At 45.4% G+C, this 26,709-nt stretch overlaps 1 protein-coding gene across 7 annotated transcripts in view; it reads right to left on the reverse strand.

Moving 5' to 3' along the window:
- The window catches only part of PHF20 (PHD finger protein 20), a 176,293-nt gene that overhangs the window by 45,196 nt on the left and 104,388 nt on the right, over positions 1-26,709 (reverse strand). For all 7 annotated transcript variants that reach the window (XM_074970384.1, XM_074970389.1, XM_074970388.1 and 4 more), the window contains one exon: positions 9,020-9,109. In XM_074970384.1, coding sequence (XP_074826485.1) covers positions 9,020-9,109 — 90 coding nt within the window. The remainder of the gene's footprint in view (positions 1-9,019; positions 9,110-26,709) is intronic.

Below are 26,709 nucleotides of genomic sequence, written 5' to 3' on the forward strand. Positions count from 1 at the left end.
TCATGATCTTGTCAGAAGTGTCTGCTCAGGGAGTGTGCAATTGTGTTCTGGAGGCCTGGTAGATCGTCTGCTGATATGTCTATCCTTAGCGACTGCACATAAGGACTGGGGATCTTGCTCCGCCCTGTCGGTTGACATAATACATCGCTGTCCTGTTGTCCAACATTACTCCGAGAGATACCCTAGGATATGAAGGAAGTGTTGGCAAGCATATTGTACTGCTCTTTGTTCCAGGATATTGATATGGAGCATTGATGCCTGTGCGGACCATTTGCCCTGTGCTGTCTCCCCCCGTAGGTGGGCTCCTCATCATAACAGAGGCACATCTGTTGTAAGGGTATTTGAAGGTTCTGGATGCAAAAATGGGGTTCCAGCACCGACACACTTTCCTATCATGTAAGAGAGTCAACTCCTTCCAGGACACTAAGATTCATCTACAGAAGCTGTGTATTTGGGGTAAACGCTGCTCTTAGCCATGGCTGAAGGCATCTGAGGTGTATCCTTGTGTGCGGGGGTCACATAAGTGGAGGCTGACATGTGGCCCAAGATCTGAAGGTAAGTTCTTATAGTAGTTTGCGGACTGAACTGTAATGTTGATATTAGGTTGGACAGGGTGGATAATCTCTCCTAGAGTGGGTACGTTCTTGCACTTGAGTCTAGTGTAGTTCCTATGAGGTCTATTCTCTGTACTGGGGTCAGCCTGGACTTTTTGTGGTCGATATGAATGCCCAGAAATTGGAATAGTTATACCCTGGACATTGTTGAGTGGGCTTCTTGAGCTGACTGGCCTCTGAGAAGCCAGTCATTAAATATGGAAATACTGATATTCCCCGCCGGTAGAGACAAGCTGCTACCATTAAGAGAACCTTCGTGAACACCCTCAGGGCTAGGGAGCATCTTGCGCTTCTTTACTCGGAGTAACATTAATACCAAGTGTTCCACATCAAATTATCTTTCACAGGTATTTCTGTTGTTCCACTCTTTCTATGCAGCCTGACTCTTCAGAAGACTTTGCTGAACTAAATTCATCATGGATTTTATATCCTTTCTAAATTTGGTTACACATTCAAGTTATGGGCTCCCGTCTGGTTTAGAGTCCTCCTCCCAGGAATCTCTAATAAGACTGAGAGGACCTCAGACCTTTCTTCTATAAAGGAGGTCAGACAGGGAAGACACCATGGACCCTTGAGATACTTCCCCATAAGCAAATAATAGGGCAATAAGACATCCCAATCTCCTGCTTTTCTGTACACATGCATTCTTAGCATGGACTTAAAAGTCCCCTTTGAACCTTTGTTTCTGGGTGATAAAAGCAGATTAACTATTTTACTAAATATTGGGCACATAAAATTTGACCCTCTATATGATAATTTCTTTTAGAAAACCCACTCTGCTTAATATAGTGAAACAGTGTATCTGCAACCGTTGCAGCTTCCACATTTGCCAGGGTGACTGTCTCTGGATATCTGGTGGAAAATCAACCACCACCACCACGTATCTTTTTCCATATTTGAATGGCTTGGGAAATGGTCCTTGGATTCCATGGCAAACCTGTGGAATGCTTCTTTAGTCTCAGATAAAAGAACAGAGACCTACAGAGACCAACAGATTTCTTCTGCTTCGAACATAAGTCACATGTCCTACAATATTCCTTTACCTCATCCTGAACATGGGGACAATTAAAGATTTTCTTAAGCATCTCTGAAGTCCTTTCCCTCTTCAAGTGACCAACAAATAGCTCTGCACGATATTTTTTGGGCACTACAAGGTGCCTGTAAGGCTGCTTGTTCTTATTCAGCTGGGCTTCCTTGTATATTTTACCCTCTTGCATAAAGAACTTACCCCTATTTCCCTACTGGGGCATTACAGCAGATAGCCTCCCTATTACCTTCTAGAGAAGGATCAACACTTTGTTCTATGGCAAACTTTGCTGTACTTGTGTTTATACCAGGGGCGGGCAAACTTTCTGGCCTGAGGGCCGCATCGGGTTTCTGAAATTGTATGGAGGGCCGGTTAGGGGAAGCTGTGCCTCCCCAAACAGCCAGGCATGGCCCGGACCCCGCCCCCATTCAATCCCCCTGCTTCTCACCCCGACTGCCCCCCGGGGACCCCTACCCCATCCAACCATCCCTTCTCCCTCACTGCCCCCCATTCAACCCCTCCTATCCTTCCTGACTGCTCCCTAGGAACCCTTGCCCCCATTCAATCCCCGTTCCCCACCCTCTGACCGCCCCGACTCCTATCCACGCCCCTGACCACCCCGTGAACTCCCCTGCCCTCTATCCACCCCCTCCCCCCAAAACCCCTTACTGGGTTGCCTGGAGCACCGGTGGCTGGCAGCACGGCTGCACCAGGACAGGCAGCCGTGCAGCACAGAGCACCGGGTCAGGCCAGGCTTTGCAGCCCAGAGCATTGCGCTGCACGGCAGCATGGGAGGGAGGACAGCTTCCCAGGCCAGAAGCTCCGGGGCCGGGCAGGACGGTCCCACGGGCCAGATGTGGCCTGCGGGCCGTAGTTTGCCCACCTCTGGTTTATACTCAAAGCTGTCTTAGACAAGGAAGCTGATTTAGCAGGAGTGTTGTAAACAAGAGAAGTAGTAATTCTTCCATTCTACTCCACGCTGATAAGGCCTCAACTGGAGTGTTGTGTTCAGTTCTGGGCACTACATTTCAGGAAAGATGTGGATAAACTAGAGAATGTCTAGAGAAGAGCAACAAAAATTATTAAAGGTCTAAAACACATGATTTATGATGAACAATTGAAAAAATGGTGTTTGTTTAGTCTGCACAAGAAAAGAGAGGGGAAAGAATAATAGTTTTCAAGTACATAAAAGGTTGTTACAAGGATGAGGGTGAAAAGTAAGTTACTCACCTTGTGCAATAATGATGGTTCTTCAAGATGTTCCCCCCCCCATTGAGTGCTCCACTGTAAGTGTTTCTGTGTCCCTGAGCTTCTGATAGGAGATCTTTGGTAGCAGTGTCCATTCAGACTGCACATGCTCTTTCCCTCCCTTGTATTGTGCCTCAAAGCTAATTAGCATTGCGTGGGTGAACCACTCTCAGTTCCCTCTCTACCACGAAGCCTCTATTGAGAACTCTGAAGTAGATGGGAGGAAGATAGGTTGTGGACCACCCACAGGGACCCACATCTCAAAGAACCATAGTTACTGAACAAGGTAACTCCTTCTTTTTGAGTAGTCTCTCTAGGGGTCCTCCACTGTAAGCGACTCCAAAGCAATATCCCCAATGGGAGGCTGGGGCTTCGGAGTGGAGTCCATTATGGATGATAACATTGTGGAGCCCAAGATAGCGCTGTAAGAGTCTCCAATAATAGCATAGTGTTCTTCGAAGGCACGAGCAGATGCCCAAGTCTTTCCAAGATAGGGACATTCTTGAGGTAGGCAACAGAGGTGGAAACAGACTACTTTGAGTGTGTGTGGATTCCAGATTGAGATAATACACTGTGAACATAGCAGCATTGGTTAATACAGTTCAAGACCCATTTGGAATATTTTTGGGATGATATTTCTGCCCCTTTTGACCTTTCCACAATATAGAGGAAAAGCTTAGAAAGTTTCCTAAGGCCTTCATTCCATCCAAATAAAAGGTTACGGCTCTCCTAACATCTAGCCTATGCAGTATAGCCTTCCTGTTGTTATGGTGAGGCGTAGCATAAAAAGTTGGAAGATGAATCAGTTGGTTTATGTGAAAAGACAAGGTCACCTTGGGGATGAACTTTGGATGTGGCCTAAGAGTAGCCTGGTTTTTAAAGAATACTGTGAAGGGGGTTGTGATGGGATCCACCCAGGGTACAGCCTGGAATCGTGGGACTGCTGTGCCCCCTTAACTCTCTCCTGCCTGGGCAGTCTCTCACAATGCCTTGCTAGTGATCAGCAGCAACCCCTCCAGGTGCTGTTATCACTCAGCACAACCACTTGAGGAGACCCACACTCAGCTAGATTGCATGAATGCCCCCAGAGCCGGTCATGAATCACACAGAGAAAGGCACCGGAGCCAAATCCCCCCAGCTCCCAGCACTGTACCACAGGAATATACAGTCTTGCACTGCTCAAGATGAAAGAGGATATACACTAGCCTTTGTACCCTGAGCAGATTTACCCCACACTTCATACAAACTCACTTGTAAAGTTAAACAGTAAAACAAATTTATTGACTATAAAGGGTGGATTTTAAGTGATAGGCAAAAAGTCAGAGCTAGTTACCAAAAGAAATAAAATATAAGCATGCAGTCTAAACTCTCAACCCTGTTAGACTGGGCAACATCTAGATAAAGTAGTTTTTCTCACCCCACTGGATACTGCAGTCCATTGTATACAGATTTCACCTTTGAAATCTGGGCCAGTTCCCTCAGTTGGAGTCTCAAGTCTCCAGCATCCTTGTTGTTTGCAGTTCCATAGCTTTAGCACTTCCATGCACAGGGAGGATGAACTATGTTGTCTGTCGTACTTTTCGTGTGAGTATTTCTGACCACTCTGAGTTCAAGGAGGTTGATGTAGAGAGTCATCTCCATGGATGACCACTTGACATGAGTCTTAAGGTTGTTGAGCTGTGCTCCGCAGCCAATTAGGGACGAGTCTGTACTTAGAAGCAATGTCTGGGGGGGCGGGGGGGTGTGTGGAGAAGGAGATGAGAGGGAGTGAGAGGGAGGTTGTGTGAACAGGACCCCCCATAGAGACATTTGTTGGGTCTTTCCAAGAATCCAGAGAGTGTTTGACCCTAGAGGGCCTTGAGAGAGGTTTGTCTAACCTGTCTTTTTTTGGTCTGTAAATAGATCTGAACCATGCCTGTAGATACTTCATGTGTAGTCTGGTATGAAATATGCGCCTTTGAAATTTTGTGCCTTTGAAAAGGAGGTCCTCTACAATAATCTGTATCTCCTTTGGCACCCTGAAAGAGTAGACACAGTGCCCATCGCATCACCATCACTGTTAATACTGAGCAAACTGCTGTGTCCGTAGCATCTAGTGCAGTCAGGAGTGCTGTTCTCGACACTTACTTACCCTCATGTACGATGGCCTGAAAAAGTCTTCTCGTTGTGATTCCGGCACATGGTCAATAAAAGCATTAAGCTTGGCATAGTTCACGTGGTTGAGTTTCGAAGTTAAGGCCTGGTAATTTGCAATTCTGATTTGAAAAAGTTGCTGAAGAGTAGTCTTTCCTTCCAGAAAAGTCAAGCATTTTCCCATCCCTGTCATAAACAGTGGATTTTGTGTGATGTTGGCGGCCATGGGCATTTACCGCATCTACCACGATGGAACCAGGTGCAGAAAAAAGGAATTCTGTATCTTTGTGGGGTACATAGTACTTTTTATTGGCCGTTTGCATGTTGCTGTGACCAAGGCTGGTGTTTCCATATAACTTTAGCTGGATCCAAAAGTGCGTTAATTGGGAGGGCGATCCTTGAGGAGGACCTATGCAGTATGTCCAACAACTTATGGTGGGTATCCTTCACCTCCTCATGAGGGATCTGCAATGTATCTGCCACTCTCTTCGCAAGGTCTTGAAATCAGCTGCCATGGATGCTGAAAGGGGCATTACTGCCTAGTCTTGGGCTGGCGGAAGAGTGGACAGGGGGCGTCCTGCCAGAACAGCTAACAGCATCCCACCCGCTGGAGCAGCAGCTGGGGTTGTGTCAGCCCCCTGGGGCTGGAGCAGAAGCAGTTAGCCCCCAACACAGGAGCAGCTGCAAGTCCTGGCAGCGCTCTGTTTGCCCCCCACCCCAGGTTATATTTAAGGAAAAGTCAGGGAGAGGTCGCTGGCTTCCATAAATTTTTATTCTAGATGACCTATTGAGGTCCCTTCCAGTCCTACACTTCTGTGCTTCTATGATTTCTCAACTCCCTGCTCTGAAGACATGCTGTTATTGCCAGCTGCTAAAGGTGCAGTGATCTCACCTCCCTCTACAGGGTCCACGTTTGGGGACAGGGTTGTCTACCCTTAAAGTGCCACAGCTCCACAGCTGTAGCACTTGGGTGTAGAGTAGACACAACCTATGCCAATGGGAGGGATTCTTTCATCAGCGTAGGTAATCCACCTACGAGAGGAGATAGCTAGGTTGATGTAAAGTCTACAAGGGTACTCAGCTTGGGTTAACTATGCCGCTCAGAGCATAGTTCCACGCCCCTGACTGACATAGTTAAACCAACCTAATTTTCTAGTGCAGATAGGCCTTGGTGTTATGCTCTTTCTTTCTAGGAGTTATAATATTAATAGCTTTACACGCAGGCATGGTATCATTACAAATTAGTACATTTGCTGGAATGCTTTCCAGTATACCAACATTTACGTGTTACCAGTCCAGCTCTACTGGAGTTCATTTAAAATTTTCCCAATGCAAGGAGTTTTAAATTTTACCTTGGGAGCATCTCAGAATCCATAGCCATTTATCTTCCGACCAAAGAAATCTGGGCATCAGTGTCCCTCCAACCTTGGCATACCTTGCTGTTCCCGTGCATCTTTGATAAATGTTTTGCCAACCTCCAATAGGTCAGATCTTACAAAATTCACTAGGATCACCTAAACCACCTCCTGGGGTCTTAAGTCCAAGGTAGATGCATTAACCAGGGCTGAACAGGGTTTTTATTTGGATTCCCCTTGCTTAGACAATCTCTTTTCATGTGCTCAGTGGAACCACATGAGTAACACTTTCTTGGGCTGTTCTCCTGTGTTCGAGGCCTGTAATTACGATTATCAGGAGGGGATGGGTTCTGGGGTGGGGCGTGCTTTCACTCGCCACCGTCCCCCCTTTTCCTAGAGATAAAATGGAGCACCCACTTTCAACTGGGCTTCTGCTGTTCCCTCTTGTATCTGTGCTCACTGAAGTGTCTGGCTTGTACGTGAGAGTCAGCAGTATCAGCTGCTTCCTATACAGTGGGAGGGGTTTTATCCCAAACTGCTGCTCTGACTTCTCTTGTCATGCTTTTAGAGGTTCCTAAACCTTAAACGATATACCTCAGGGGTGATCTGAAACCTTTGCAACAAAGCTTTTTAAAATTCAACATATTTCAATGCCTCCTCCATGTCCACCTCATTTAACACCCGCAGTGCTTTATCAGACAACTTGGAGATCAGTGTGGGTACTCTTTATTCCTCTGGAATCTTTTGCAATGCACATATCCTTTCAAAAATGGAGATACACTTTTTAATCTCTCTGTGTATGCAGGGCAAAGCTTGTCCCTGCTGGATGCCCCTGGGGGAGTATTACCCATGGGCTTTTGTAAGGCCAGTATGTTCAGTGCATGCAATCTCTTTCTTTTCTTGGCTTCAATTTTTGCCACCCTCTGCTGGCACTCACACACTCTTCTTCTGTTAGTTCCAGCTTGCAGAGCTCTATCATGGCCAGCTCCAGCTCCTTTGTGGTCATGGTAGTGGTGGTATCAGGCAGATTCTCTGAGTCTTCAGGCACATGTTAATTGTCATATGCCATGAGGAGGACTTTCAACCCATCCGTATTTTTTTCTGCAGTGAATAAGCAGCGTTCTGCACACAACACTTCTGCTTCCTAGTGTGCTTTGCATACATTTATTTGCTCATCTTGCCTTTTCTGCAGCTTCATTCCCCTTCCCGAAATAAACAGAAAAGAAATTATAGACTTTTCTTTGTTTCCAACCGCCACTCTTTTTAACTTCTCAGTAACTGGATTACAAAAGCAAATGACCTTCTCCCAGGTGAGGCAGTTATTTTTCAAAGAAATCATGGCACTTTGCCTCTGGAGTTGAAGTAGTGCGGAGAAGTATGCTTTACATAAAAACAGGACCAACTTCTTTGGATCTTTGTATTTGGGAGTACCTTTTAAGGACTAAATTTGTCCTGAACTGTGGACATCCCCCCCAAATAGCCTGTGTTTGGGTGAGCATAAAAACATTCAGAGCCCTTTGGGGTCACCTGATGTCTTTTTTAGAAATGGAGGAGTGGCCCAGGTTTGCCAGAGTCCCTTAGCTGGCTCCAGTATGCCCTCACTGATGGGGAGGACAATCCTGGACAGAGTTATTGAGCTTAGAATATAGATGTGTCCATCAGTAAGAGGGATGAGACCATCACAGGATGAGTAGGGTTTGAACCCTGACTGTTTAGAGCCCACCATGTTGCTGCAAAATGCTTCACCCTGCTGTTCAAGGGTGGTCTCTTCTCTTTTTTTTTTTGGAAAGCCCAAATAAAAGAAAAAAAAGCAAGAAGAGGGGTGAACATAAATTTTCTTCACGAATCTAGTCAAAAAGGGATCAAATTTGAAGCTCTGTAGAAGTACTGGGTCAGAAACACTCTGGGTTCTGTCTTACTGTCATTGACAGTTCAGAGGGAACTGAGGGAGAATGAAGACTCCTCTACCCTTTATGCAGAGTCTCACAAGGAATCACAGAGGTGGCACAGGCGCAGACCCGAAGGACAATGCTATTCAAAATAATCCAATCTTGAGCACGAGAGCATGCACACATACAGTGGGATCCACAATGACACACAAGTCAAAGAAGAACAATAGCTATGAAGGACAATGATAAGTTGGGGTTAGATTTTCAAAATCCTCAACTAAGGCTACATTTTCAGAAGAGCTCAGCTCCCAATAAAGCAACTAAACAAAGTGGCCAGATTTTTAAAAGTGGTCAGCATCCAGCAGCTCCTACTGAGAACAGTGACAGAAAAGAAAAAAATATTGTCACATCACTACTTCAAGGAGCACTGATTTGTACACTTTTTGGGGAGAGGGATGTTTTGGAGAAGTTGTCCTTGGGCACATCCATTTATTTACTGATTCACTGGTTTTTATCAGCCATCTACCTCAATGGCTGTGCCCTTCAATCAGCAAGAAAATGCCATGCTATTCACACTTCACCTTTAATGGATTATTACGTCACAACTGGTGGCGATTAAAGACAAAACAGTACAATCTCTCCTATATACTGTCACTGGTCATAGAAAACTTTGAACTGGGGTCAAGAGAGAGTCAAACCGAAAGACTAAGGCCACTTTCTACAGGGGAAAAAAAAAAAAAAAGTGTATTTTACCAGACTTAAATTTCTTTTTCTTCTTCTTCGACTTTGACCTTACAGCGTCTTTGGATTTCTTCTCTTTATTCTTCTCTTTGTCATTAACAGCTGAAATTAGATAAAATTGCAGTTTATTTTAGAAAGGACAGCTCACAATTAGTCTCCCATTCTGTGTCACACACATTTTAACTTAGGTCTATGTTACTTTATGCAACTATGGACAGAAAAGATAAACAGTCTTCTGCTGGTTGTTGCAATTTCCTATCACTATGTGCTCGAGTATTTCGGCAGCACTAAAGTTAAGCGTACCAAATCAATACAAATTACAGTATTTATTTGTATTACAGTAGCACATAATGCCAACCAAGATTGCAGTTGTGCTGTACATATATAGTAAAAGAAAGCCCCTGCCCAGAAGAGCTTAGACAAGACAAAGGGTAGAAAAAAAGGTATTATTTCCATTTTATACGTGAGAAACACAAAGATTAAGCCATTTTCTCAAGGTCATACATGGCACAGCAAGGAATTTACTGCTGACAAAGAAACGCGCACATTCTATTGTTTACTAATTCTGGGGCTGGTTTTGTTCAGTATCTTTTATTAATTATCTGAAGGATGGCATGGATTGCACCCTCAGCAAGTTTGCAGATGACACTAAACTGGGAGGAGTGGCTGGAGGGTAGGGATAGGACACAGAGGGACCTAGACAAATTAGAGGATTGGGCCCAAAAGAAATCTGATGAGGTTCAACAAGGACAAGTGCAGAGTCCTGCACTTAGGAAGGAAGACTCCCATGCACTGCTACAGACTAGGGACTGAGAGGCTAGGCAGCAGTCCTGCAGAAAAGGACCTAGGGGTTACGGTGGACGAGAAGCTGGACATGAGTCAACAGTGTGCCCTTGTTGCCAAGAAGGCTAACGGCATTTTGGGCTGTATAAGTAGGAGCAGATTGAGGGACATGATCATTCCCCTCTATTCGGCATTGGTGAGGCCTCATCTGGAGTGGGATCCAGTTTTGAGCCCCACACTACAAGAAGGATGTGGAAAAGTGTCCAGCGGAGGGCAACAAAAATGATTAGGGGGCTGGAGCACATGACTTATGAAGAGAGGCTGAGGGAACTGGGATTATTTAGTCTGCGGAAGAGAAGACGGGGGGGGGGGGGGGGGATTTGATAGCTCTTTCAACTACCTGAAAGGGGGTTCCAAAGAGGATGGATCTAGAGTGTTTTCAGTGGTACCAGATGACAGAACATGTAATGGTCTCAAGTTGCAGTGGGGGAGGTTTAGGTTGGATATTAGGAACAACTTTTTCACTAGGAGGGTGGTGAAACACTGGAATGCGTTACCTAGGGAGGTGGTGGAATCTCCTTCCTTAGAGGTTTTTAAGGTCAGGCTTGACAAAGCCCTGGCTGGGATTATTTAGTTGGGGATTAGGTCCTGCTTTGAGCAGGGGGTTGGACTAGATGACCTCCTGAGGTCCCTTCCAACCCTGATATTTTATGAACCCATATCTCTGCTGTCAGCCTGTCTCCTTTTTGGTCTAAACCACCTGTTATGTCATATTTTAGATAGTAAGATCTCCGGGAAAGGAACCATCATTTTATGTACGCTTGAATAGTGTCTAGAACAATGGGGCCCTGACCTGGTTGACCCCTCTAGGTGCAACCATAGTATAAAGGAAAGGAGAACTATATAATCTGAGTAACCCTTTGGTATATACCATTCACAACCAAATTTTTAAAAAGATTATTTCAGTTTCTGATTATTAGTAATCAAAATGATTAAGGTCAAAGATCATGGAGTGTGTCACATCATAAATGCCTTTCTACACACAAAACATTATTAGAGGACAGGTTTCAGAGTAGCAGCCGTGTTAGTCTGTATTCGCAAAAAGAAAAAGGAGTACTAGTGGCACTTCAGAGACTAACAGTTTATGTTCCTCAAATGATTTAATCAATAATGCAAAACCACAAAGTGCAGGAAATAAATAGTGATGCCAACAGATCCAAACACATCCTACACATAGCTCTCTAGTAACCCATCCACCATATGCAGCACATATCATACTTAATTTAAAAAACACCCCACAGCAAATGCACATCTATAATCAGTCTGGTTCATCAAATTGAAACTCTCAGTTTAGCAACAGTGATTTGGCAGCTGCCACAGGAATGGGACTCTTAGCTCTGTCCCTACACAGCTTTAAAACTGTCTTCCCCTCTCCCAGCTCCTTCAGCGTCTCCCGCTATTTTGGAAAGGTGCAAGAGGGGGAGACATATTGAACTTCTATCAGCTACAAGGTCTCCTCTTCCAGCAGCTGCCCCAGCCAGCTAGCCATCTACAGCTCACTGGTTGGCAAGTGTCAATCTGACAAGCCACAAGAAGTTCCTCAGACTGGGACTACCAGTATATGGACAGAAAATACATGTACCTCAGCCAGGAAGCCTTAACGCAGGGAAAACAGGAGTGTGTTAAGGGAGACATGGATGGCAACCCCAACCTCATATATACCTACACACACACTCACGCCCACCTCTTTCCACTCCCTGCCAACAAATGGTGCATTCCCACCCCATTTCCCTTCCTCCTTCAGATAGTGGCTATCACCCAGGTGCTCCGGCTGCCAATTCTTCCTCCCTGGTCAGATAGTGAGCTCTGCCATTTATTCTTGGAGAAACTGCTTACTGTCATGATAAATTAGGGGGAACAACTTTTTAAATGTTCAATATAAAATGTAAAGATTTTCAAGTTGCATTGGCAGACACAGGTGACTAGTGTGTATGTAAAGTTTGTGGTTTGCACGGACTGAGGGTATTTAGCAAGAGAAACCTGGAAAAAAAATAAAGGAGAGAGAGCCCTAACCTAAGTTTCATAACAGTGGTTTTTTTAATGTTTATATCTTAGTCCAGGCACCCTCACCAGTGCTTGCAGTATCTTCAAAAACCTCAGACATGTCCATTTTTCCATTCTGAGGTTTCTAAAGGCGGCAACTGGGCAAAACGACAGAGGTTTTAAAGACCTGACTAAGCTAAATTTGGTGCAATTTTAACTTATGGAGCTACTCCCAGCACCTAGAAATTACTTAGAGAAAACAAAGACTTTTTTTTTTTTAAAAGCACTTATATTTAGATTGAGTCGTATCATGTGATTGCAGTGAAATCATGAATCATTTTTTGGAACCAGATGCAATCTGTCTAAGCCAGCGAAGAAAGCGTTATCATGGGAGCACCATAGTTCAGGTTAGCAGAACTTTTTGTTTAGAGTTAATTTTCAAAGGTCTCTAAAGCGCATATGAATACTCAAACTAAAATAAAAACTGCTATACCAATTGAGATAGGGGATAGAGTCAATATGAATATTTGGGTTTATTTGGTCAAGAGGTTCCTGAAATCCCCTCCCCCCCCAAAAAAGGCTAATATAAAATACCAAATTTTAAAACATTTTTTTGCCGACAACAAAAACAAAAATATTAACTTGTGACCTGAGACTTAAAACTTGTAAAACTTTGAAATGGCTCTGCAGATTCACACTTATGGATTCTGCGCCGCCTTGTGGTGCCTTACGGTAAAAACTTCTTCCTAGCAGTTTCAGAGCACTCTTGCACTCCCTTCCCTCAGGGTCAGCAGACACTGACAGCAAAGTTATAAAGTGGGCGGAGTGCCCTCATCACCTCAGTTCCTTCCACTGCAAAGCCCGAGACACAGAACAAACAAGGACTCTGACTGAGAGGAGAAGCTGGATGGGAAGTGTGAATATGCAGAAACATCTCAAAGAACTCCAGTTACAAGTAGGTAACCCTTATTTCTTCTTTGCGTGCACATTCCCATGTATGGGGGTAGACTGATAAGCAGTTCTGACAACCAACCAGAAGGTGGGAGCTGAGTTCTAGTTGAAAGCAGTGCTTTGCCAAATCCAGCCTCCACCCTAGATGCCAAGTATAAAGCATCAGGCTTAGTGAAAGCATGCACTGAAGTCCAGATTGCAGCTTCTGCAAATTTCAGCAACTGGGATCTGCCACAGGCAAGCAAAGTAAGTAGTCACAGCTCGTGGAATGTGGTCAAATCACAGCAGGTGCAGGAACTTTTACCAGTGCATTGCATTCGGTAATATATTGTTTAATCCACAGAGAAACGGTCCGGGAAGACACTATACATGCCATGTGGTTCTCCGCATAAGACGCAAACAACCTAGACAAATTTCCAAAAGCTTTGAGCTCTGCCCAGGTAAAAGGTGAGGGCCGTTCTGACATATGAATTATATAGGACAGATCAGGGTTGGCCAACCTGTGGCTCCGGAGCCACATGCAGCTCTTCAGAAGTTAATATGTGGCTCCTTGTATAGGCTCCGGGGCTGGAGCTACAGGCACCAACTTTCCAAGGTGCCAGGGGGTGCTCACTGCTCAACCCCTGGTTCTGCCACAGGCCCTGTCCCCACTCCACCCCTTCCCGCACCCTCCCCGAGCCTGCCGAGCCCTTACTCCTCCCCCTACCCCCCAGCCTCCTGCACGCCACGAAACAGCTGAATGGGAGGTGTGGAGAGGGAAGGGGAGGTGCTGACTGGCAGGGCTACCAGTGGGCAGGAGGCGCTGGGAGCGGGAGCTGATGCGGGGCTCCTGATGTATTACTGTGGCTCTTTGGCAATGTACCCTGGTGAATTTTGGCTCCTTCTCACGCTCAGGTTGGCCACCCCTGGGATAGAGCCTCACTTATTGGGGGGGGGGGGGGGCGGGGGCTAACAAATTAATGGTTTGAAAGATGTAAAAATCAGACAGCACTTAGGTAAGAATCTGGGATCAGGTCTGAGAACTACCTTGTCCTGATGAAAAAGTGAAAGGTGGATCAGCCATAAGGGCATTCAACTCACTTACTCTCCTGGTCAATGTGATGGCAATAATGAAAGACGTTTTGATAAACTGAAGAATGAACATTTCAGCCAAGGGTTCAGAGGGCTATTTTACCAGCATGACAACACCAAGCTGAGATCCCAAGAAGGACAGGATTGCTAATGGGGAATACACGTTTGACAAACCCGTCAAATCTTTTAACCAAACAACCACCAACCAGTGACCTGCTATCAACTAGAGTATGATATGCAGAGATGGCTGCCAAATGCACTTTTAATGAAGAGTTAGATAATGTACTTAAAGAATCAGAGGCTAAGTATTCCAGAACACAAGGAATGAAAGCAAATACAGGGGAAATCAGAGCTTTCCCTCACCCACGTCTGAAACCTGGTCAACTTTAAATGGTTCTAGTAGACTGTTTTGAGAATTAACTAGCATATGCTGCACAAAGAACACTGGTCAAACACAGAGTGAAAGTACAATCACTCACACCATCAGGTGAAGAGACTTTGGGTCTGGATGAAAGATCCTGCTCTCCTGCTGGTACAGGAGATCTGGGGACAGAGGAAGATGCATTAAAGACAGCTGAAGATGATCAGTAAACCACCGCTAATGTGGTCAAGCTGGGACGACGAGTATCATCCTGGCCCTGTCCTGAAATGTCTTACAACCGTCTGGATCAATGGAAGGGGCACACAAAGCGAACATAAAGCCATTCCCACAGTGTAGAAGAAAGGCATCAGACAGGGATTGACTGTCTCTGCCCGCTCTGGATCAGAAGAGATGACACTTTGTTGATCCTTGCTGTGAACAGATCCACATCTGGTCAGCTCCCGCTAAATGGAGAATATGGTCTGAACCAACTGAATTTGGGAACTCTCTCCGCTGAGATGATTCACAACTACACTTTCTCCTGCCAAGTGTGGGGCTAAAAAATAAATTTCACAGTGAATACACTAATCCCATAAACCTACAGCTTCTGTGCATAGGAGAACAGAGTGAGCACTCCTCTGCTTGATGATGTAATACAACGCTGCTCTATTGTCCATCATCTGCATGACCATCCCCTGAAGGTGGGAGAGAAATGACCTGAAGGGCAAACGAATAGCCCTAACACACTGATGTACAGGGCTCCCTCCTGAGAAAAAATCAGTGCCCTAGAATTGTCAAATGATTCAGATACAGCCCCCAACCCTTGTTTGATGTGTCTGAAGTTACTGTCAGGGATGGATCCAGAGAACTGAACTCTACACCCCAAGAACATTCGCCCTGACTGACAACCATTTTAGAGAAGTTATAGTACTCTTAGGCATGATGATCAACATCTGAAGGCTGTCCCAGTTTGGTCTGTGATAACTAGTGCTGCATAGATCTCATTCTCAGATGCACAAATGTAGTGGCTGCCATAAGGCCCATGAGATCCAAAAAGAATTTCACATATCTGTAACATACAAGGAATCTTTAACATACAAAGAATCTTTAACATACACTGACTCATTTTAAGAAGTCTGTCCTCTTACAGTGACTCTGGGAGGCTGCAGGTATTGCAGACATATTTGGCTTAATGTAAAATAAAACAAAAGTCCAGGGGAAGAACTGCCTCTGGAATTGGAAAGTGAAAGTGGAGGGCCTCATTCTTACAGAGGAAGTCAAGCACAGAGAACAAGCCGGCGATCTCATGCATTTGAGTTTTTTCAGTAACTAACCTTCTTTTCCTCTGAAAAGACATTCTCTTTTAATTAAGATGCAGTTACTTGCCTGTAACCGGAGGTTCTTGGAGATGTGTGGTCCCTATCTGTATTCCACTAAGAGTTACACATGCGTACCACGTGTCCAGAGCTGGAGAATTTGAAAGTAGCGTCCATTGGGCCGCACATGCACCTTGGCTCGCCTCATACTTCTGTCCCACCCTTTATCACCTCAGACGGAACTGCTTCTCCAGTTCCTTGTCCACCACGAACCAGACAGATCCAGAGAAGAGGGGAAGGAGGACAGGAAGTGGAATACAAATAGGGACCACATATCTCAAAGAACCTCCAGTTATAGGTAAGTAACCTCCTCTTCGAGTGATTCCACTAAGGGTGATTAACAAGCAGTACCTAAGTCAGAAGAGGATGTGGAGAACTGCCATGCCAAAGGAGTTATCCACTACCAAGTCCTATGTAAGGCATAGTGTGCTGCACAAAAGGTGTGCACAGAATTCCACATGGCTACTCTACATATGCCCATAAGTGGCACATCCTGAAGGGAGGTCGAAGCCTGAGCTCTCATGGAGCGGGGGGGGGGGGGGGGGGGGGGAGGGGCGCGGCCTAAACTTTAGTAGCAGAGTTGAATGCAACCCAAAATCCATTTAGAGATTCTCTGGGTGGAGATGGCCTGCCCCTCAAGTCTTTCTGCTATTGCAACAAACAGTCTAGGGGACTTCCTGATAGGTTTCATTCTCTATAGGTAGAAGGCCAGAACTTGTCAGACACCTAGGGAATGGAGTCAATGTTCCTCTGCAGAGGAGTGTGGTTTTTGGAAGAAAACAGGTAAGAGAATGGATTGATTGATGTGAAACAAACACAATCTTTGGTATAAATTTGGGGTGTAGACGTAAGGAGACTATCCTTGTGGAAGAGCATGAAACATGGGTCTGCCATTGTAGCTCTGAGTTCCCTGACCCTTCTTGCGGAAGTGATAGCAACGGAAAGGAGGGACATGGAGCACGATGCTAATGGTTCAAAGGGTGGTTTCATCAGCATACAGAGAACTAGACTAGGTCCCATTGGGATGCGATCGTTTGGACAAGTGAGAAGGTTCTGATGAGGCCTTTCCAAAACCTAGGGGTTAGTGGATGTGTAAAGATTATTCAACTCTCCACTGGATACACCAATACGCTAATGGCCACCAGGTGGACTCTCAAGGAGTTGAGGGAAAGACCCAATGACTAAGAATAGAACGTAGTCCAGAATGAGGGGGATCCCTGCTGATTCAAGTAAAACTCCTTTTTGTTGCACCCAAGATAAGAAATGTTTGAACTTGGCTTGATAACACTGCCTAGTGGAGTTCTTCCGGCTGCTGGAGAGGATGTCTTGCATGGCTGAAGAGCATGTCTGTTCTAAAGCAGAAGCCCATCCAAGTACCACACTCTGAGGTGGAGCACACGTGGACTGGGCTGTCTGATCTCGCCATTGTACGTGGTCAGAAGATTGGGGAAGATGGGGATGAGAATCAGTGGATGGGATGGCATGCAGAAGAGATTAGGAAACCAGAATTGTCTGGGCCAGCAGAAGACGATCAGAACGACCATTGCTCTGTCTTGCTGGATCTTGTGCAGTATTCAAGGCAAGATGATGTAGCTGATTTGGTCAGCTACACCCTGAGCATCGCCCTGAGAGCAGTAACTGAGGCCTTCCCTGGAGCAGTGTGTGTTGCATTTGCTGTTCATTTGTGAAGCGAATAGGTCTCTGGTTGGAGTCCCCCATCAGGTGAAAATACCACATACTACAGAATTGTGAAGTTTCCACTTGTGGTCGATGGCAAAACGTCTGCTGAGCAAGTCCGTGAGTACATTCTGTGTCCCCAGAAGATAGGATTCGGACAAGAGGATCTGGTCATTGAGGCACCAATTCCAAAGACTGAGCACTTCTGAGCACAGAGCAGCTGATCTCATTCTCCCGTTTGTTGATATAGAAAAAAAATGGTGATGCTGTCTAACATGATGAACGTGATAGGAACAAATAAACGGAAGAAAGGATTGGCATGCCTTTCTTACAGCTTGAAGTTCCAGGATATTTATGTGCATCCTGGATTCTTGGGAGACCACATTCCCTGTGTCATGTGATTGTCCATGTTGGCTACCCAGCCTACCAGGGATGTGTCGGGGAGGAGGGAAGGAAGGGAACCCCTACACATATGTGACATGGGTCTGCCCACCCCTGGAGGGATGACAGTAACCTGGCAGGAACTGTCAGCATGAAATCCATGGAGTGATGGTTTGGTGAGTAAATTGACTGGCGCCACATCTGAAGACAGCAAAAGACATCACACAGCGAAAGTGGAATCTTGCAACAGGGGTCACTCTCATACATGAAGCCATAGGCCCAGGAAAGACAGGCAAGTCCTGGCTGGGATATAAGGATTGCTCACAATGTTAGTTATGTTGTCACTCATTGCCTAGAACCTGTCTTTTGGTAAGTAGGCTCATGCTGTGACTGAACTGATTAATAGGACTGAACTCCTATTAAGTCCAGAGACTCCATGGGGTCTAGGATCAACTTCTCAATGTTGATGTGGACTATGAGGGATGAAAGAAGGTTGAGCAACATAGAGTTTGACACGTGGGCTTCTTGCCTGGACAGCACAAAGCCTATCATTGAGATATGGAAACACCAGGACCCCATAAAGTCTGACACAGGCTGCTATGATAGAAAACTTTGGTAAAGACTCTGGGAGCAGTGGCTATTCTGAAGGGGAGCACCCTCTACAGGAAATGGTGGCTGTCCACTGTGAATCTCGGGAAGCGTCTGTGGGTCAGATGGATATTGATGTGAAAATAAGCATCCTTCACCTGCAGAGTCGAAAATCACATGCCTTTTTTTAAGGATGGGATAATCGCTGCCAGCATGACCATATGAAACTTGAGTCTGTGAACGAAGCAATTGAGATGTCTGAAATCAAGGACTGGTCTCCACCCACCTCTCTTCTTGAGTATCAGGAACTAAGTTGAGTAAAAAAACCTAATCACTGATATTCCAGGGGAATGTGTTTTACCACACCCGTTGTAATAAGGAGTTCACCTTTTGGGTGAGGATATGGTCGTGAATGTAGTCTCTGAACAGGAACAGGCAGGGAAGAATCTTCGAGAAGGTAGCGTGATAAATTCGACCATGTAGCCATGGTGGGTGAAGTTAACCAATTTGTCCATTGTTATCACTCTCCAAGCATGGGAAAGAGTGCTGAACCACCCCCAAAGGGTGTAAGGGGGGGGTCATGAGGTGGGGGTCATAGTGGTTGGCAGCTCTTGGGGTCACCTCAGAAATACCTCTTGGCTAGAAGTTGTAGCAGCTACATCAAAGCCTGCAAAGGGGGGCCTGGGAGGAGAGATCTCTAGCTTTTTGGCATTTCCTCAGGAGCTCATAAGGTCTCCGAGGATAGAATTGGGGAGCCCTATAACATTGGGTGTATGGTGAGCAGTGAAATTTGCCCTTTGGGGCAGGAGTGTAGATGCTGAGAGAGCAAAGGGTGGCTTGGAATCCTTAAGGGTATGTAGCGATTCATCCATCTTTTGGTTAAAATGATGGGATTCATCAAAGGGGATGTCTTCTGTACCTCCCTTGGGAAATCAGAGGAATGGAGCCAAGATTCCCTATGCATAACTATGGCCGCAGCCATGGCCCTGGAGGAGGTATTTGCTGCATCTATCACTGACTGAAGGGCTGTTCTGGCTACCAGCTTCTCTTCCTCAGTAAGTGTCTGAAAACAAGCCCAATCATGTTGAGACACACTATCAGTAAATTCCTCAAACTTACTGTAAATCAAAAAGTCCTATTTGGCTAGTAATGCCTGATAGTTCATGATTCTGAATTGAAGGCCAAAAGGTGCAAATACTTGCCCTCCTTATCAGCTGGTGTAGATTAAGGGTACTGTTTGGCTTGTTCAGTCACCATGTTCAGTCACCATTTGGATAACTAGAGAGAGTATGCATCCGACGAAGTGAGCTGAAGCTCACGAAAGCTGATGCTCAAATAAACTGGGTTAGTCTCTAAGGTGCCACTAGTACTCCTTTTCTTTTAGAGAGAGTATGGAGGAGCATGCAAAAAAATTAACTCAGACCCCTTGACAGGAACATAACGCTTTTCAGACCCTTTGGGGGTAGCCGTGCAGGTGGCAGAGGAGTGCCATGCTTTTGTGTCAGGCTCCAGAAAAGCGTTATTAATTAGCTGGGCAATTCTGGCTGGTCCTAGGGTGTGGAGAACATCAAGCAGCTTATGCTGGGTGTCCTGGATTTCTTCCAGGGGAATTTGGAGTTTCCCCATGACTTTCCATAACAGTTCTTGAAATTGCTTGAAGTCATCCAGAGGAAAAGGAGATGCTGCGGTCACCACTTCATCCAGAGTGGAAGACGGACTGCTGGGACCGGACTAAAGGGCTCCTCCAACAGCTGATTTGAGTACCTGTTAGAAGGATCCCATAGGGAGAAGGCAGGCGAAGGGTCTCTCATGGACCAAGATGGTTCCAAGAAGGGGTTTTGGGACGATGGTGCCTGCCCAGTATAACCAACAGGCTGCATGTGAAGGAGGTTGTAGTGGCTCCCGCAGCATGGGATACCAATGGTTCTGAGGTGGTGAAAGCGGTGGATGCTGCCCTGGATGTCTCCATGAAGGCATGTAGGGGTGATAAGACACAGTCAGTTCCTCTGCCACTTGATTCATCGGAGGAGGAGAAGGTGGACTCCAGTTCAAATGGTGGTACCAGAGGTGGTACAAGGGTATAGGTTATTGGAGCAGATGGTAAGGGGTCCCATACTGGGGGCATATCCCATGGCAGAGAAATAATCTCTCTAGCGGTGATGTAATACCAGAATTTGACCAAACTAAACCGCAGACATTTTGGTTGTATTTAGCCACCACTGATTAAAAGCAGAACGTGACATAACTAGGAATAATTGCATGGCTCACATAGGCAAGGCGAGATTGCTGCAGTTGCAGCTTTGCTTATCAGAATGGGAGGAGCTGAAAAGAGTTAACAGACCATAAGAATGGAAGAAAGTAAGTGGATAGACACATTAGATTTGGGTGCCCCAGACATACAAGTTTATTATGGCAAGAAATACTAAAAATGGTTTGTTGATAAGAGATGAGTAATTTGTTAAAGCTAGGAGAATTGCAGACGCAATCAGGGTTACTATGGTAACCCACTGCAACTGCAGCAATTTGGCTCTGCCGAATCCAGCAACTAGGGGTTGTGTGTTTTGTGAGAGTTAGCTATAAAAGGTTAAGAAAAAGTAAGCACCTGGAAGCAGTCCTGAAAGAACTTTTCTTTGGGCAAAGAGCTGACTCCCGAACTCCTCATCAGCTGGACGGAAGGAGGGTCACCGAAAGCCCATCTGGTGATCACTCAAAACCATCTCAGACTTTGGGTAACTATGTTTGGGTGCTCTGAAGAGAAAGTTACTGCACAGGGTGAGTAACTGAGGTTCTTCAAGATGATTGTCCCTGTGAGTGCTCCACTTTAGGTTCACATGCAGCACTGCGCTTGTAATCAAAGATTTTTAGTAGCAGTGCCTGGTTGGGTTGCACACAGAATTGCAGGACTAGAAGAGACCTCGAGAGGTCATCTAGTCCAGTCCCCTGCTCTCATGGCAGAACAAAAAGAGTTACTAACATTCCATAACTGTTGCTCTTCGAGATGTGTTACTCATGACCATTCCAATATAGGTGTGTGTGCACCACAGCCACAAAGTTTTTCCCCTCAGTGGTATCCATCGTGCCCCCTGGAGTCATGCCCTCATAGCACTGGTATATAGAGCCCTGCTACCCCCTCAGTTCATTCTTGCCAGCTAACTCTAACAGAGGGGTGGTGGTGGGGGGGAGGGGTTTGGATGGACATGAGCAACACATTTCAAAGAACAGTAGCTATGGAAGGTTAGTAACTGTTTTTTCCTCGACTGCTTCCTCATGTGCATTCCAACATAGGTGACTCCCAAAGCAGGTATAGGAGGAGGATTTGGAGTTCACTGACCAGCAGACTGAAGCACTACCCTGCCGAACGCAGCATTGTCTCTAGTTAGTTGCAAAAGTGTGGACTGAAAACCACGTTGTTGCTCTACAGATATCCTGGATGGGAACCTGTGCCACAAATGCCACTGAAGACGCTTGTGACCTTGTGGAATGTGCTGTCAGGAGCAGGGACTTTCACCATGTCGTAGCACATGCAGATACAGTAAGTGATCCATGATGAAATTCTCTGGGCTGAAACTGAAAGACAAGCCTGTCTGCCACCACCATGAAAAGCTGAGGAGTTTTCTGAAGTGATTTAGTCCTTTCTATGTAGAAGGCAAGCGCCCGTCAGACATCTAGCGAATGGAGTCTCTGTTCCTGGTTGTTGTCAGGCGGCTTTGGGTAGAACACCGGGAGAAATGTGTCCTGGTTATTATGGAATTGTGACACTACCTGTGGAAGAAAGGCTGGGTGAGGGCGCAGTTGGACATGGTCCTTGACGAAAACTGTGTATGGAGGTTCTGAAGTAAGGGCCTAATCTCCGAGACCCTACTGGCCAAGGCAATGGCCAAAGACAAGTAGAGTATAGAACACATCGCCAAAGGCTTGAATGGGGGACCCATGAGCCTTGATAACACCAGGTTAAGGCCCTTCGGTGGGATAGGTTGTCTCACCTGTGGGTACGTTCTGTCCAGCCCCTTAAGAAAAAGACTACAGATCAGGCTTGCAAAGATGATTCAGCAGTTCACCCGTGGGTGAAAAGCTGAAATCACAGCCAGGTGGACTCTGATCGAAGACACCAACAACTCTTTTTGCTTCAGGGGCAGCAATTAGTCCAGGATACATGATACTCATGACCATGTGGGTGAGACCCCTAACTGTTGTGACCAGATCAAGAACCTTTTTCACTTTGCCAGCTACATGGTCCTAGTGGACAGCTTTCTGCTCACTAAAATCTTCTTGAACTGTACTGGAGCATGCTAGCTCCAAGGAGGTTCAGCCACGGAGCTTCCAGGCTGTGAGATGAAGGGTGTGACCGGGGTCCCGGGGGCAATGCTGAGGTTATTCAATTAGGTCAAACTGCAAAGAATGGGGCAGACAATACTTAGATCCACCAAGCTAGTAACAAATCAGCTTCTAAAATACCTTACTGGTTACACAGCTTTAGCCAAAACAGTTTCCATAAAGCAACCCAGCCTTCAGCTTCCTCCCCAGACAGCCAAGTCAAATATGATGGGGATTACTGAAAATCTTGTTCATCAAATGAAAAGTTCTACCAATCCCAAAGGACTGGACACATTACCAACCAAGTTAATGAATATTTCAGATCTTACCCAAATACATGCTTACAGCCAATTCTTTGGTATCTAATATCTAAAGATTTATTTATAAAAAGAAACAGGTGAGTTAAAATTGGTTAAAGGAATCATACATACAATAATTGCAAAGGTTTCAGAGTAGCAGCCGTGTTAGTCTGTATCCGCAAAAAGAACAGGAGTACTTGTGGCACCTTAGACTAACAAATTTATTTGAGCATAAGCTTTCGTGGGCTACAGCCCACTTCATCGGATGCATAGAATGGAACACACACATACACAGACATACATACATACACACACACACACACACACAACATGAAGAGGTGGAAGTAGCCATACCAACAGTAAGAGGCTAATTAATTAAGATGCGCTATTATCAGCAGGAGAAAAAACTTTTGTAGTGATAATCAAGATGGCCTATTTAGACAATTGACAAGAAGGTGTGAGGATACTTAACAAGGGGAAATAGATTCAATATGTGTAATGACCCAGCCACTCCCAGTCTCTATTCAAATCCAAGTTAATGGTATCTAGTTTGCATATTAATTCAAGCTTAGCAGTTTCTCGTTGGAGTCTGTTTTTGAAGCTTTTCTGTTAATCAGGTTTAAAGCAATGATGGCATAAACTGCTAAGTGGTTACATCTCTGATTGCTCCCAATTAATTGTAAGGTCCTTGGTGGTCTCTTGGTTAGAATGCTCCCATTAGTATAAGTCCATAGTCCAGAGCAGGAAAGAGGCAAAATGGAGCCTTTTACAGTTTCAGCCATGTGGAAGGAAAACCTCATTGTCCCAAACAAAGCCCTTAGCATAGCGTGTGGAAAAATGCAGGCACACAAGATGGAGTTTAGTGTCACCTGGTTTAGGCACATGCCCTTGCATGCTTTGATGAGTCAGGTTAGTCATTACCCACACACTATCTAGAATGTCCTCAGGAAGGTTCATCAGGTGTGGACAGGCTTCTTTCATGGTCCATTGTGAGTTAAGTGTTCTTTGATGGGCCATTCGACTTGAATACAATGTGCTGGCTGAACAATGTGCTTGCTAAATGCCATGTGGATGTTACCCAGGAGCAAACAAATTTGAGTTATACTGGTATACAGCCAATATTCATAATTTCAGATACAAACATGATATATGCATACAAATAAGATAATTACATCAGCAAATCATAACCTTTCCATTGACAACATACTTTGTACAAGATTTGTTGCAATTATATATATCAATCAGTGGTAGCAACAAAGATCTACATGGTTATATTTTAATCATATAACATCACAAAGGGATCAGGTGATGTAAGCATCCGTGGTCTTGGGAGAAAACGTTTCCACTGAGAGGTCCAGAATGGTGGTAAACCAGTGCTGACGAGGCCAGGCCAGGCTATCAGGATCAGGTTCGTTCCTTCCTCCCTGACCTTCAGCAGGACCTTGTGGGGGGGGGGGGGGGGAGAGGGAGGAGGGCTCACAGAAGAGATGGCGTTTCCACGAGAGGGAAAATACAAGTCAGTGAGACCAGGATGTGACTCAGGAAGGAGCAAAATTGTAGACACTTTGTTGCGTCTTGATGCAAAACAGGTCCTATTTGGGGAGTTACAAGTCTGGGTGGATGGACCATTCGTGATTGGAGAAGGATCTGTTGAGGCAATCCACTACCTCATTCTGTGCCCCCAGGAGACAGGAGGCTTCAAGATGGATTGAGTGGGATATGCAGAATTCACAAAGGTGGACAGCTTCCTTGCATAGGTGACAGGAGCGCACTCCACCCTGCCTGTTTATACAGAACATTGCTGTCGTGTTGTCTGTAAGCATCAATATGCATTTGCCTTTTAGATGGAATTGGAATGTCTGGCAGGCAAGGCACACTGCTCTGAGTTCTCTCACGTTGATGTGTAGTGAGAGCTCTGCCTGGGACCAGAGGCCCTGGGTTCTGAGGACCCCCAAAGGAGCCCCCCAGGCAAGCGCATAAGCATCAGTGACTAGAGACATGGACGGCTGAGGTTTCAAGAATGGGACACCTGCATACACTGTCTCTGGATCCAGCCACCGAAGGAGGATAGTGACCACTGAATGGTTAAGTGTGATGACCATGTCCAAGCAATCCTGGCTCTTCAGTACACTGATGCTACCCAGGATTGAAAGGGTCCGAGTTGCAATCTCACATGTTTCACCATGTAAGTGAATGATGCCATGTGCCCCAAACTTTCAGGAAGTTTCTTGTTGTGGTGATAGGCTGGTTTCTGATGCTTTCTATGATTGAGCCCAGGACCTGGAACTGGGCTTCTGGAAGAATGGCCCCTATGATTTCTATCCTTTGGACAGGGGAAAGCGTCAACTTCTGCATGTTTATCAATATGCCTAGCTTCTGCAAGGTTGACAATATTAACCTTACCTCTACCTCCACCTGGGCCCTGGTCTGACTTCTAATCAGACCCTAGGCAATTTATTCCAATGCTTAACTACCCTGACAGTTAGGAAATTTTTCCTAATGTCCAACCTAAACCTCCCTTGCTGCAATTTAAGCCCACTGCTTCTTGTCCTATCCTTAGTGGTTAAGAACTATTTTTTCCCCTCCTCCTTCTAACAGTCTTTTATGTACTTGAAAGCTGTAATGTCCCCTCTCAGTCTTCTCTTCTCCAGACTAAACAAACCCAATTTTTTCAATCTTCCCTTATAGGTCATGTTTTTTAGATCTTTAACCATTTTTGTTGCTCTTCTCCGGACTTTCTCCAATTTGCCCACATCTTTCCTGAAACATGGTGCCCAGAGCTGGACACAATACTCCAGTTGAGGCCTAATCAGTGCAGAGTAGAGCAGACCAATTACTTCTCATGTCTTCCTTACAATACTCCTGCGAATACATCCCAGAATGATGTTTGCTTTTTTTGCAGAGTTACACTGTTGACTCATTTAGCTTGTGATCCACTATGACCCCCAGATCCCTTTCCACAGTACTCCTTCCTAGGCAGTCATTTCCCATTTTGTGTGTGTGCAACTGATTGTTCCTTCCTAAATGGAGTACTTTGCATTCGTCGTTATTGAATCTCATCCTATTGACTTCAGACCATTTCTCCAGTTTGTCCAAATCATTTTGAATTTTAATCCTATTCTCCAAATCCCTTGCAACTCCTCTCAGCTTGGTATCATCCACAAACTTCAGAAATGTACTCTCTATGCCATTATCTAAATCACTGATGAAGATATTGAACAGAACCGGACTCAGAACTGATCCCTGCACTTGATATGCCCTTCCAGCTTGACTGTGCATCACTGATGATTACTATCTGGGAACAGTTTTTCAACAGGTTATGCATCCACCTTATAGTAGCACCATCTAGGTTGCATTTCCCTAGATTGTTTATGAGAAGGTCATGCGAGCCAGTATCAAAAGAAGCTATTAGGTTGGTTTCACGTGAGTTCAATCCTTGAGGGGGCCATTTAGGGATCTGGGGCAAAAATTGGGGATTGGTCCTGCTTTGAGCAGGGGGTTGGACTAGATGACCTCCTGAGGTCCCTTCCAACCCTGATATTCTATGATTCTATGACATGATTTGTTCTTGACATATCCATGCTGACTGTTACTTATGACCTTATTATCTTCTCGGTAGATCTAATGGTTAAGCCAGGGTTTTCTCTTGCCATACTTCCTATCTTTCCTACGCACTGGAAGAGTTTGCTCCTGTGCCCTTAATAAAGTCTCTCTGAAAAACTGCCAACTCTCGAACTGTTTTTCCCCTTACACTTGCTTCCCATAGGATCTTACCTACCAACTCCCTGAGTTTGCTAAAATCTGCCTTCTTGAAATCTATTATCTTTATTGTGCTGTTTTCCCTCCTACCACTCCCTA

This window comes from Natator depressus, chromosome 13 (genome assembly GCF_965152275.1).
Source record: "Natator depressus isolate rNatDep1 chromosome 13, rNatDep2.hap1, whole genome shotgun sequence".
Classification (NCBI taxonomy): Eukaryota; Metazoa; Chordata; order Testudines; family Cheloniidae; genus Natator; species Natator depressus.